The 13,191-nt window shown below is 41.6% G+C and overlaps 1 protein-coding gene across 6 annotated transcripts in view; it reads left to right on the top strand.

The window, feature by feature from the left end:
- Nucleotides 1-13,191, top strand: part of celf3a (cugbp, Elav-like family member 3a) — a 34,589-nt gene that overhangs the window by 2,455 nt on the left and 18,943 nt on the right. For all 6 annotated transcript variants that reach the window (XR_013095405.1, XR_013095404.1, XR_013095402.1 and 3 more), the window contains one exon: nt 950-1,032. Coding sequence is in view for 2 of the 6 variants with exons in the window: in XM_076879555.1 (XP_076735670.1) it covers nt 950-1,032 (83 nt within the window). In the remaining 4 variants the exon portion in view is untranslated. The remainder of the gene's footprint in view (nt 1-949; nt 1,033-13,191) is intronic.

Here is a 13,191-nt window from a genome sequence, read left to right as displayed (position 1 = left end):
ACATTATAAAAAAAGTTCCCTCCTGCCAGCTTGATTTTTATTCACAGAGGGCCAAAATTGTCATCTCCAAACTCCTTGAATTGAGTTCAGATGTGAGTGTACTTTTTCACTTAAATGTTGGTAAATTCTCATCAGCAGGAACGCATTTGTCTGAGATACATCTAAAAAAACCAAGTGTTTTGTCAGACGCTAATTAGTATCATACGGCGATATCGCTCAGTTTGAAAGAACTGGTGCCACCCACTGCCACTACTGTTTCTACTACTACTACTACTTCCCCTCGTCACATGGTGGGCAGGCTCCGTATATTTAGGAGGAAAACTCGACGTGTTCAAAATCCTGTTTGACAGTTGGACCGAAGCTGGCAGAGCGATCCGAAGCTGAACAATGATCCGTGCTGTCATTCCTAATGCAAATCTGAGGGCAGAAAACAAAAGCTTTTATAAATCCACATAAACCATCAGTCATTGGGGAGACATATAGGCCAGGTGGTTTGGGTCCTCTAACACCTATAACACCTATTCTGCATACATTTACATATTCATGATTTGTGTGGAGCCCTAAAGGTTAATGAAGGCCTTTCTCTATTATGTAGGAGTGCATACATTTTTGCCTGAACAGCATGATATTAAATACTCATTCAGGCTGCTTGTGTCTGAATAGATATTATTTTAATAATTCCATAGATCTCTGGTGCCACAGGAGGAACTGCTTAACAAAAAATGACAGTCTGATTAAAGGCACGGGGGCTTTTTATTTGTACATTTATTAGAAAATGTGAATGCACGTTGACCCAGAATCGTTCTTAGTGTTTATTAATCTCAATAAAATAAGAACACATATGACCGAATGGTATATTTATAATAGGGTGGCTGCCAGCTGACGTTATATAGACATTAAAAATCAATGCACTTATATGAGTGATCTCGTGCCCCTTGTGTTTCTCCAGGATGTGCCTTCCTGACATACTGTGCACGTGAGTCTGCCCTGAAAGCCCAGAATGCACTGCACGAGCAGAAGACGCTACCGGGGGTGAGTGTGTGGCTGTCTTTTCGAGTCTTTGACGGCGTACGTGTATGTGTTTACATCAAAGAAGCAGAATAACTGGCATGCCGGGCTATCTGACCATGCCGCACAGGACCCTGGGAAAATTAACCAAGTTTGACATGTAGGGTTGATTTCCCCCTTTAGCTAATCTGCACCAATAAAGGTCAGAGGCTGCCCCTCCCCTCCTCTTATGTTTCATATGTGATGCATCCAGACATATCCATCCAGTTAAGGCATGAGTCATCTTGCTACATGTCATGGGTCGGAAGAGACAGCTATGAGGCTCACTGCTGGAGTGACTTTGCCAGCTCTTATTCTCTTTGATGTTTCTCTTCCTTTCCGTGTCTCTGTCTTTCTTACTCGCTCTCTCTCTCTCTCTCTCTCCATCTCCCCCTCCTCTCGATCCATCTCTCTCACTGAATTCTAATCAAAGTTAAACCTAGCTTTATTAGCATAGCCAGGCAGCAGGTGTGCTGCCAAATGACATTTCCAGAGCTAAATATGACATGACAGCCGCGTCTCTATAATAACCAACTATATGGGAGACAAGGCGACAAGGCAAGGAATTACTGAGACAGAGTGTGCTCCCAGACTTACCGCTGCTTCCTCTTTTACTAAGACAGCTTCACCGCTGTTTCCTTTTGGTTATTTTTGTTGAAATCTACATCATTCACTTCTTTTTCCCCCCCTCTTCTGAATGGCAGCTCATGACTGTAGTTTTTGAGGGAAAAGAGAAGAAGCAGGTGAAAAGTGTAACTCTGCAGCTAAAGATTTTTTCATAATTGATACATTTTTTTTAGCCTAGAAACGTCAAAATATGACAAGCTTAGAGACTAAGTAGAGGATAGACAGTAACTATTAATAGATCATCTATTAAACCAGTAGTTGACAGACAAAAAGTAATCCATCCATGACGTGTTGGTAAACAGAAATAAAGACTGTTTAGAATTTTTTTTATAAATAGTTATCCAGTTTTATATGTGGTTGGTTGTACAGTTTTTTTCAGTGTGTTACTTGGTTAACTTTTAAACCTTTTAACCTTTATAGAATCTCTCGCTTGGTAATAGCCCTGTAAACTGATGCTCGACAGTTTTTTTTTAACTGGCATCTGACTAGGAACTATTCAGATTTTGCAGTCATGTGACCATTAGTGAATAAGCCCCTGTCACACAGACTGAGAGACTGGTTGGCAACCATTTGGTAACCACTGAAATCTGTCGCAAAGAGGTATACAGTGCTGTGATATGTTTGGTTACGTGCATATTGCTGTAGCTTGCAGTGGGAGATGCTGACTTATCTGCACTCACTTACCAACTGCTTTGGACAAGATAGTAAAACTGAAAAGTGCAACACAATCCATAGCTGAGACTGTTTGCATTCAAAGTGAATGTGTTGACTGAGCAGCACTGAGGTACAACTTTCACCGTGTTGCACTTTTTCAAGCAAGCGTTTGGTACAAAGTCGTAGCCTTTCGTATAAACTACAAGCGACTGCAGCAGTATGCTTGTCCAAAACAATTGCAAGTAGGGGTTTTTACTACCCCGCATCCTCTATTGATTACTTACCAACCAGTCAGGGATTGTCTAATGACTGGTAATGGCATCAAATCCAGTACAACATTGAATTAAAATGTAAAGAAATGTAAGTTTTAGCTATATCTGGTACAGTTTATTTACTGTATATTTATTCCTGCTGAATAATCTAAATACAAAAAAATATTTAAAAAAATAATTTGTATAAAAATGTAAAAGATGTTCACTCTAAAGTGTCTTACCTCTGTGTCAAGTGCTCAGGGTTCTATCATGTAAGATTGAGGCTAGTATTTAGATACTAGCAAAAGTTAACCTAAAGCTTTAGTGAATAAATCACTAACATCGACAAATTGGCAACTCAAACAGACAACAATAAAGACGCCACAATTCACGTAAAGATGAAAAATTTAAACTGATGTGAAATATTTTGCTATTTAACCTTCTGCATAACACCGTTAGCAAGGATGTAAGCCGAGGTTAGCTAGTAAATCAAACACGTTAGCGAGTTAGCTGATGTTAGCTTACCCGCTAACACCCAAAAGAAAAAGCCAGGTGTGTATAATGAACATGACCAACTTCAGGACAGAACTGAGGACTAAATCAGCAGGGTTTTTGACTCATGGAGGAGTCTTTTATAAACAACAGCAGGTATTACTGATAAGTGTTTTCTTCTGCTGCGAAGCTGAGAACCTTTAACTCTTTATCCCTTGAAAGGTTATAGGAGTATCCCTTGAAGCTCTTTTTCTGAGTAATTTCGGTTATATTTCAGGACTGCAAATAGAACAAAACGACTGGGTGTGGATCAGACATTTGCAAGGGTGGTCTCTGCCTGTGCAGCTACCCTTGAAAAAACAGGGAAACTATTCTAATGGTTGTTAAACCACATTTTTATTTATATATACTGAGGTGTCAGAACTCATCATTAAGGGTACAGGTCAAATGCTGTCTTTGTTACGTCTAAATTACAAAAGAAGGAGATGAAATCCAAAAGCAGATTTTTATGAGCTCAAACCACATTTTTTGTTCTTAAAATATAAATGCCTGTTTGATTATTTAAAGCATTCATTTTCTATCGGGGGAGAAAATACTATAGCAGTAGGGTATCATTGTAATGGCAGACAGGGACAGTTTGAAGGGGCAGGATGGTATTAACGTGGCAACAAAAGAGATCCTGTTGTTAGTGTGACAGTAGCGTGACCTTCCTGACCTCTCGCAGGCTGATCAGCAGGGCCCAATGCTCCATGATAAAGCCCCCCCCCCCCCTTCTGCTACTCTAGCAGCTCTTTTTCCTCACAACCTCTTACCTCTAAGCCGTGTGGAACAAGCTAAACCCTCAAGTGTTTTCCCAGTCCTTCCCTGCCCTCCCCCTCCTTGCCATGGAAAAAAAAGAGAGCGAGAGGAAAACCATCTTATTAGCTCCATACACGCCCACACGGACAAGATCTGCTTCCCACCCCTGCCACCAGCTGTGGTGTAATTGTCATCTAATTGCACCTGCACTGCCAAAGAATAATTAACTTTGGCATCTCATGGCCAGGGTGATACAAAAGGAAAAACATGATAGCAATTATAGGACTGAGAGCTTAAATGAAAGCACACCTGAATGTACAGAAAGCTGAAAGATCTCATTAACAGTCAGGACTGCTTTTTATTTTAAGAAAATACATTTTTCCTCTCTGAGAAGAAAGGGTCAGTCTTACAGCCCTTTTTTCCCTCTGCACTATTTTTCCCCTCTCATTGCTAACAATGAGAAGGGAAAAAGGGGAGAGAAAGAACAGGGCCGAACAGATGGTTGTATCAGAGTGGCACCTGGCCTTGTGTTTAATTTCAGGTGAGAGAGTCCGTCTCTAAGTGTGAGGTGGAAGAAGAGTGTCAAAAGCACATTCATCTGAAAGCGAGGAAAGAAAGCGAGAGAATGGAGGAGGGGGGGAAAGGGCACGAGTAAAAAATAAATAAATGAAAAAAACAGCAGATTCACTCAGAGTGTGAAAATGGAGGTTTGAGAAAGAAGATTTGCTTCCTGAGCTGCACTCATTCTGTCCTGTTTGGACATCTTGTACTCTTGTCCCCTCTGTTCTTATCGCTTTATCTCTGCACTGTCTCAGGCTATTTGTCTGGTCTGGTCAGCTGTTGTGAGGCACTCTGAGATAATAACGTCCACATTATGCCACATTAATCATAGCCATCTTGTAAAGCAGCCTCCAAAACTGAACTTAGATCTCAATAATGTCAAATAAGGTCAGTCGAGCTGAAATTAACTGAAATAATCAAAATAGTTGAAAATGAATCAGCACCATTTTCACGATGCATTAATTTTTTTATGTCTTTTTTGGCAAAAACAGCAAAGATTCAGGTTTTTTTGGGCCTCTGTGGTAGTAAACTGAATATGTTTGCCACTTTTTGTCTAAAACAAAAATAATGTTAATGTCACAATGGGCTGTAAAGAGTGTGATTAATCAGGAAAATAGTCAATAGATTAAAGGAAAATTCATTTTGACATATTGGGATGTATTTGTCTTCTTGTCAAGAGGAATGTGACGATCAATACTGCTCTCATTTCTGTCCAGTAAATATTAACCTGCAGGCAGGCAGCAGGCTAACGTAGCTTAGCTGAAGTCCTTTTTTGGTACCTCAAGAAAAGCCTTTTCACTGATGCTGTGACTTTGTCTGGTTTAAAAAAAACTAATGAAAAAAACACAATAAAAATTTTTTTTAAAAATTGATGCCACCAAGATGGGAAGGTCTGACCGAGAAACAGTATGTGTACCATGGATAATTCTTACTTTTTAAACATAGTATGGCCAAGATTTACAATATTACATTTTTTTTTATTAAATATGAGTGACTATTAAGCCCAAAATCTCACAATGAAAGTCTTTGCAGAGGTCAAGATTTCTGCGAGGTTTTGCAGTGATCATGTGATAGCTTGTGCACCATTTTGAATATGTGAAAATGTAGAATCACACAGGCCAAGAGACTGCTCTGCAAACTTCTGGTTACCACCGGTCATTAGGGAAAATGTAGCATTCCTCGACCGGTTGGGGAGTGGTAGCTGATTGATGGCAATCGCTGAGAAATCAGTTGCTAAAACTGCAACCACTGGTTGATCCCCTGCACTCACTGAGTTGTTGACAAGGGAAAATGTGTTTTCTCTAACTGTTTGCTGGAGGTTCCTACCAGTCATGAGGTGAATCTGGGGATGCTGCACCAAAAACCTCTTTGCAATTGCTCCAGTTGGTAGTAGATTGCTGCAGTTGCTTGTACTTTGCATGGAAGATGCCCAGTTGTCTGCAAACACTCTCCAACTACTCACCAAGTAGTTGTAAAACTGTGAGAAGTGTGGCAAAAACAGAAAACGTAAATTGTTTGCCTTCAAAATAAACTTGTCTTTTTATTTTTACAACTTTTACTCTGTAGCTTGAGGTTCTTTCTTTTTCGCGTGGTGCCTTTTTTAAAAAACGTTTTCTGCCCGCTCTGCTAGTACATGGTGAGTGTTTGCAGACAAGTTGGCAATTTCCATCAAAAGTACAATCAACAGTGGCAATTTGCAAACAACCAAAACTATCGCAAGGAGGGTTTTTGCCGCAGCACCATCTTTGCAACCAATTTTACCTAGCAACAGCAAGCAATTTCTAGGAAGTCACCCAATTAACCATTGGTGGTTGTATCACATCCAATATGGCAGATAGCTCTTAGGTAATGTGTGCATGACGTCACGTGCAAAACTTCTATAGGACAGAAAGTCATTTTGCAACCACAGATCTCGCCTTCTGATGGCAGTCACATGGAATACAAGTTTAAGGCACTTCTTCATTGGCATCTTTTAATGTTCTCCTCCAGCATGTTTTGTCCAGGAAGTACAAACATGTTTGGAGTACGGGGGACTACTTCCTGCTGTGTGCTGTATAAAGAAAAAAACAACCTTGTTAGTTTGAAATTGTGCATAAAAACAGTTAGCTTAGCTCTTTTCATCTATCTCTTTCCAAAGGGAATAAAATGCATCGATCAGTGCCTCTGAATATCACATCATCTTGTTTCAACAGCCGGATTAACAAGCTAAGCTAACAAGCTTCAAAATCTAGTTTATAAATGCTGCATAGATATGACAGCCGTGGTGATTTTTCTCAACAAGAAGGCAAAATGTCAAGCTTTTCCTTCATTTAATGAGAATCATATGCATTTGGATAGTCACGAAGCTGTTTAATGCTTCCTTAAAGTAATATTTGCAACAATGCCTCGCTGTTCATTTTAAATCTAATATCTAAAATGAATAACATCTAAATCTAATAGAGAGCCTGTGCCCAAGTTTGGGGTGGGGGGAGCAGCCGTGTGTGTACTTGGAGTGAATTTGCATGTGCAGCTGGGGGAAGGGAGGGCAGGTGTTCACACCTACACGGTTTAATGAAGGGTGCGTGCTTTTGTGTGCCCGAGTGTGCATAACTGTCTGTTTGCTTTCGTGTGCACGTGTTTCCTGGGGGAGTACACATCCAAAGATAGGGATGGATGGATGGAGGGAAGTTGCAGGGTTTATTATGAGCTCTCCTCGGGTTTCTTCATTCACTATCAGCCGCGTGTATGAGAGGGAAATCTGCGCTGCGAGGCCTTCTTTGCGTTTAAGCTGCACGTATGAGAGGAAAGAGCCCTCTTTGTGGTGGAACATCTGACTAAGCTTGACATTTACTCAGACATAAGGAGTCAGACGGAGCAGACAGAAGGGTTTTATCAATAGTCTGAAAAAAATGCACATACTAAATATAGCTCCGGCTTTTTACACAGGATATGAGATAGGAAGTTTTAGTGCGCAGTGCTGTAATTTGTGCCCTTAATCTTTGAGCAAACTTCCTACTGTAGATGCACACGAGCTATGGTGGGTTGCAGGGTTATGTTAACAATCTCTTGTATACCTGTTAGCTTTGTACACTTGCTCAGCCTCCACCCTTCAGCTTCACTTTATCAGAAATTGGCATTTTCATGTGCATTTAAAAAAAAAAATGACAAAAACAGAAAGTCTAAAGGCTTAAACATGCTCCCGTGATGTGAACATGATAACTCTTTTATTCCACTGACAATACGGAGATAAATCGGCGCCTCCACATGCAACCTATATCTTGATGCCAGCGAGTTGTGGGGATGATGCTGATGATGATAGCAATTAGTGCGCCTCGGAGCGAGTGCGTTCACTTGATGAATCTATCTGGAGTTAAGTGTGCATTCACGCGTCGATTCATTTACATATGCATGCATATAAATGCACGGCTGGGCAGGACAGGCGGCGCAGAGTGACAACAACAGAGGGGGGGAAAAAGGGCTCGTCCTCTGTACGTCACTCTGGGGCGACTGTAATGATGAATGCAGATCGGATTTATGGAGGTGGTAAATGGGTGTGAATTAGAGAGAAATTGGATAAATGAAGTTGGAGCGGGGAGGGAGAAATAATAGAGGGTAGGGGGAGGGGAGGAAGGATTGAATGAAAGTTTGACATAATGAACAGTGGGTGGTGTAAGGGTGGTGAAGGCTGGAGGTGCGTTGAGGCAGTGTGTTTATCAGCTTAAATACAGACATCTGTTACTGAGGAATTGTGTGTTTTTTGGGGGGGTTGGGGAGTGTGTGTTTGCTAGACGAACACACACACAAAAGCAGAGAAGGGCTGTTGCCACAAAACTCATTAGGCTCTTTGAACTTTGGTGCAGGACTGGTTATCTAATGAGCATGCATGGACTGTAGTGGAGTTAAAATGTGTAAATCGTGCCAGTTAAAGTTAAAAAAAAAAAAAGGGAAAAAAGTAGGACATGGACTCTATCTGCACTCTTTCTCTCTCTCACACACACACACACACACACACACAGAAATCTGCCTGTGATTCAGTTCTTTCTCCCCCTCTGCTCCACTGATTCGAGTCAAACAACACTTGACATGAATATTTAACAGTCAGAACAGACAAAACAATTGAGAGTCAACTCGAGTATTGTTAGGAATTTACTCTTTGATATTCGGTTTCTTCACTTTGAAGGATTTTTGTTGTCTGTCTGGCTAAACGGCTGAATGTCAGCTTCGAGACACTGTCAGCGCCGGACAGACTGGTGAACCCTGTAAGAGCCGGAGACAACACCGGGAAGCGGCTTTGACACTGAAGACTGGGACATTGTTTAAATATTATCGAACTGCACAAGTGCTGTCAGTCTCTTTGTGTTTGACTGAATTCAGGAGAAGGTTGAGTTTTCTCTCCGCTTTATGTGGCTGCCTGCCCATGTGTGTGCGCATCTGTGTGTGCATCCACGTGTGCAAACGCTAACGGAGCGCACTTGTGCATCTCTGCTTTTGTGTGCCGCTTTGTTCCAACTCTTTGTGTGATCAACTGCAATCTCCCTTTTCTGTTCCTTTATTTTATTTATGTATTTATTTATTTTTTTTATTTTTTTTATGCCTGTTAATATACCAATTTCCACCTGTGTTTCTTCTTCTCCCCACGGGGTGAATTCACAAGTGCGTCTCAGCGTAAGTGCATTTGCAACGATAGAGAGGAGGTGGATGGAGAACCGAGGGAGCAAAAAGCAGCAGAGACAGGAGAGGGAACAGAGACGGGGGGAGAGGAGGAGGAGGCGGTGCGGGGAGGTGGGAGGTGGCAGGTTGATTACGGTCGCAGGTCTGGTTGCCTGGAGACGGCTGGGACGAGGGATGCCAGGTTGCTAGGCGACCAGCACGATGCAATGACCAGCGCTGTGTGATGGAGCGGAGGGGAGGCGAAGATGGAAAATTGTCTTTGTGCCCCCCCCCTCCCGCCCCACCCAGCTACACCTCCCCTCCCTCTTCCTCCCCCTTCCTCTTCCCCTCCAGCTCTGCCTCCCTGTTGTAAATGTTCTTGAAAGAGCGGGGTGACGGTCTCCGCTGATATATTTACCATTCAGAGTGGCAGCTTTTTCGGGCGTACAAGCAGAATGTATTGAAATTGGAGAGAAAACAGGCAGCAGAAATGTGGCCCCCTCCCCACCACTCACACAGCAGTAGCAGCCTACTATATAGACAGATTATCATCAGCTCTGCAGGTCATAATAGTAAGGCGAGAAAAATGTCATCATCAGTATGCTTTACTCTATCTAAAACACATTTGCCTTGCTGTAGCACATGAAAATGCATTTCCACGGTGGCGATGGCCACTCCTCAATCTGTACACTGTTAAATAAAAGATTGCGGAGGGTGTTAAATACACCTAAATACACCAGGCTACTTAGTTTGAGCCCTTTTAGAGAATAAAAGCCATTTATTCAGTCTTGTATTTACAACAGGTGAGCCTTGTGTGTTTTATTAAGGTTGTGAATCTGTTTGTGCTTAACATCCTTCCAAGGGAATGGAGACATTTTAAGCACAAGGACTGTTGTGCAAAGTCTGAGAAATATCCTTGTGCTTAAAATGTCTCCATTTGCTTGGAAGAGAGTTAAGTAAACTTGATTTGCATAGATTGTGTTTAAGCACATTAGTCAGAAAGTAAAATATGCAATGATAAACAAGCACTTCTGTTTTGTTTTTTTTAAACTAACAGCTGCGATTTTGGTCTGACAATTTTTTTTCATGTATAGTTAGCCTTCCCTGGATAAATAAAACCTTATTAATATGACTGCATAGCTCTAAACATTTTTATTTTAGCATTTTTTATTTTATGTGGGGCACTGTGACTCTGAGTGCTGTGCTGATGATAATCCCTGTTCTAGGACAGATACACTATGGACAAACGCACCTATGCATTACACTCACAGGAGCACCATGGAAGCCCATGCCATGAAGCTTCTGGCACATAGATTTGGTGCTGATGTTAATGCCAGCGGAGGTTTGGCGCTCAGCAGTTGGTGACTTTTACGCACTGTGCACCTCAACATTCAGCGACCAAGCTCTGTAATTTACATGGTCTGCAACTTTGTGGCCGAGTTGTTGTGACTTTTGTTACTTTCACTTGCCAATAATACCATTTATGGAATATCTAGAACGGAAGAAATTTCACAAACTGACTTGTCGCTATGGTGGCATCCTATTACAGCATCATGCTCACATTATTTTACAAATGTTCGAAAAAGCCGACTGCGTTGCTATGTGCTTGACCACACCTGTGGTCATGGGACTGAAAACATCTAAATGAAAAAATTAGCTGTTGTGCTCTAATTCTGTTTTCCATATAGTGTAGGTGTGTTCAGTCAGCTTGTTTTCATGTCCAAGACTTTAAATACATCTTGTCAAGATACTCACTTTGTAGCCTTTGGCTTTGGTGCTCCCAGCTTGTACATTACAGCCTGGCATCACATTTAAACACATTGGGTAAGCCTCTTGTTTCCAATTGCAGGGTTAATGGTGTGAAAGGACATATTTAACCTAAATACCAACCTCATTCTAAACATAACCAAGGATTTTCTTTTCTTATCGATATTTAATCACAGAGTAAAAGTGAAAGTAAAAAGCGAGAGAAATCAAAACTAATTGGTGAGTTTTAAAAAGAAGTTAAATCTAGTTAAAAACACAAAATCTGAAGCAAGAGGTAGTCTCCAGGGTAACAAACTTCTGGATGCAGAGATGCTTGGCATCCATTATAGCCGTCAGTGCGTCATGGGATTGATCCCAAAGCATACCTTGTGCATATCTATGTGACTCCAGCACCATCTGACAGCACGGCAGTATTTGATGCCCTGGGATGAGACCCTTAGATTCAGTGTGATGCTCTGTGCTTTGTTAAAGATCAAAGAGAGAGCTGCTTCCTGAGCACATTTCTCTGTTCTCTCTTTTGTCATTTTGTAATAAAATCAAAATGCCCCCAAAATAATAAAATAAGTAGCTGAAAAGGGAAATTCAATCAGTCTCGCTGATGTCTATCATAGTGCGTCTCTGCTCGCCACAATATTTAAAATAAATTACCCAAATCACTGCTGGGGACACGTCCCTCCAGTCCCAGCTAAATTCTCTGCCCTTGCAATGTCTGTATTACCTATTTCTTTTAATGGGTTAAAGCTATTAAATGTAGATACTCCTAAATGCAATCATGATGCTGAATATACATTGGCAGATTTAGTCCAAATTGTTAAATCAGTTTGACGATATAGATTCTCTGGGCTTGTTGTTGCAGTGTATGAACTTTGATGGCATGGAGAGGGGGGGGGGTCATGCATTATGGCGAAGGGGTCGAGCTGTTATTTGATTGGATAATCTGTGGATTTAATATTTCATAATGCTCGTGAAATCCCCCGCGGCATCACAGAAAGAAAAGATTAAGTATGTGTAGATGTGCGCTCGCGTCACTGTGACCGTCAGGAGCCGACGGAGCATTGTTTGGATGACTGTATATATAATATCTGCATGGCGTGTTTGGACATGGAGCGCAGGGGGAGCAAGAAAAATCCAATAGCAAAAACACACAGTGGTGAAATGGGCTGTTGATCAGGCAGGTTTGAATGCGTGTTGTCTGTGCACAGTATGGGACCGTTTTTGTAAACAAGCCTAAGAGAGAAAGGGGAGGGGAGGGGAGCAACAGGAGGAGGAGGGGAGAGAGCAAATTACTGTAAAGTGTGTGTTAGTGGTTGAGGTTTAGACAGAGATATTTTTCTCCCTGCTTCTGCATCTGCTCTCGAGGCAGCGCCAACATTCAACAGGCACGAACGAAGCCGCTACCATCCCTTTTTCTTTTTTCCTTTTTTTATTCTTTCATCTTTCCTCCCCCTGCTCGTCTTCTCCCTTCCTCCACTGCACATCTAATCCCTCTATCTCTTGACCTAGAAGCACCCTTTGTCCTCCTCATTTGTTTTCCACCCGTCTCTTTTGCAGGTTGTTCAGGGCAACCTTGTTTACCTGATGTGGGGGTTCTCATCTCTGGGGTTGTCATGACGATGGCCATGTGAGCATGGTCTTTATCAGACCGGCAGCCGGTTGCTGTGCAGATCTGAAGTGGCACAGCCTTGATGGCCTCCACTTCTCACTGTTTTTCCTCTTGTATATTCTAATTCCAATCTCCTGAGCCATCTGCTGTGCTTCTCCTTATCACCACCACCACCACGGCCTTCACTATTTGTCTTCCCACAGTGAAATATGGGCCATGCGGCTTTTTATAAGCATCATTCAAACATGTCAATCAAACTTGCCACTTAATTTAATGCCATTAATTCATAGCATTGACTTAAGGTGCTTTAAGAGAGAGCTAACCCCAAAATAGCTTCTATTTTTAGTTATCTATCTATAGATGTCTGTATCAATGTGTGGAAGAATCCTTCCTGCTATGATTGAGTGGCGTGCAATAACTGATAGCTCAGACACTGAGTGACTGTCAGTATCTACAAGGGTATTAAAATTATGAATAAAAAAAAATAAGGTGGAGTTTTGGTAGAACAGCTGGTTAAACTTTGGTCTGGTCAAACAACATTTTCTTATATATGCTAATCTGAAAATCCTGGTGGAGCCTGCACCTGTTCAGGATTTGACATCCCCTGTCCAGCATCAAGATTTTCCTTAAATACATGTCAAAGGAGTTATTAGGAGTTTCTTACATTGCACATACTGGCTTGGGTGGTTATATGTTAAGATAATGATGATAATAGTGAGAATCACAGAAGCTTGTAGATGTAGATGGATCTCAGATCAGTCA

This window comes from Maylandia zebra, linkage group LG22, assembly GCF_041146795.1.
Source record: "Maylandia zebra isolate NMK-2024a linkage group LG22, Mzebra_GT3a, whole genome shotgun sequence".
NCBI classification, from domain to species: Eukaryota; Metazoa; Chordata; class Actinopteri; order Cichliformes; family Cichlidae; genus Maylandia; species Maylandia zebra.
This window is presented reverse-complemented; position numbering and strand designations above follow the sequence as displayed.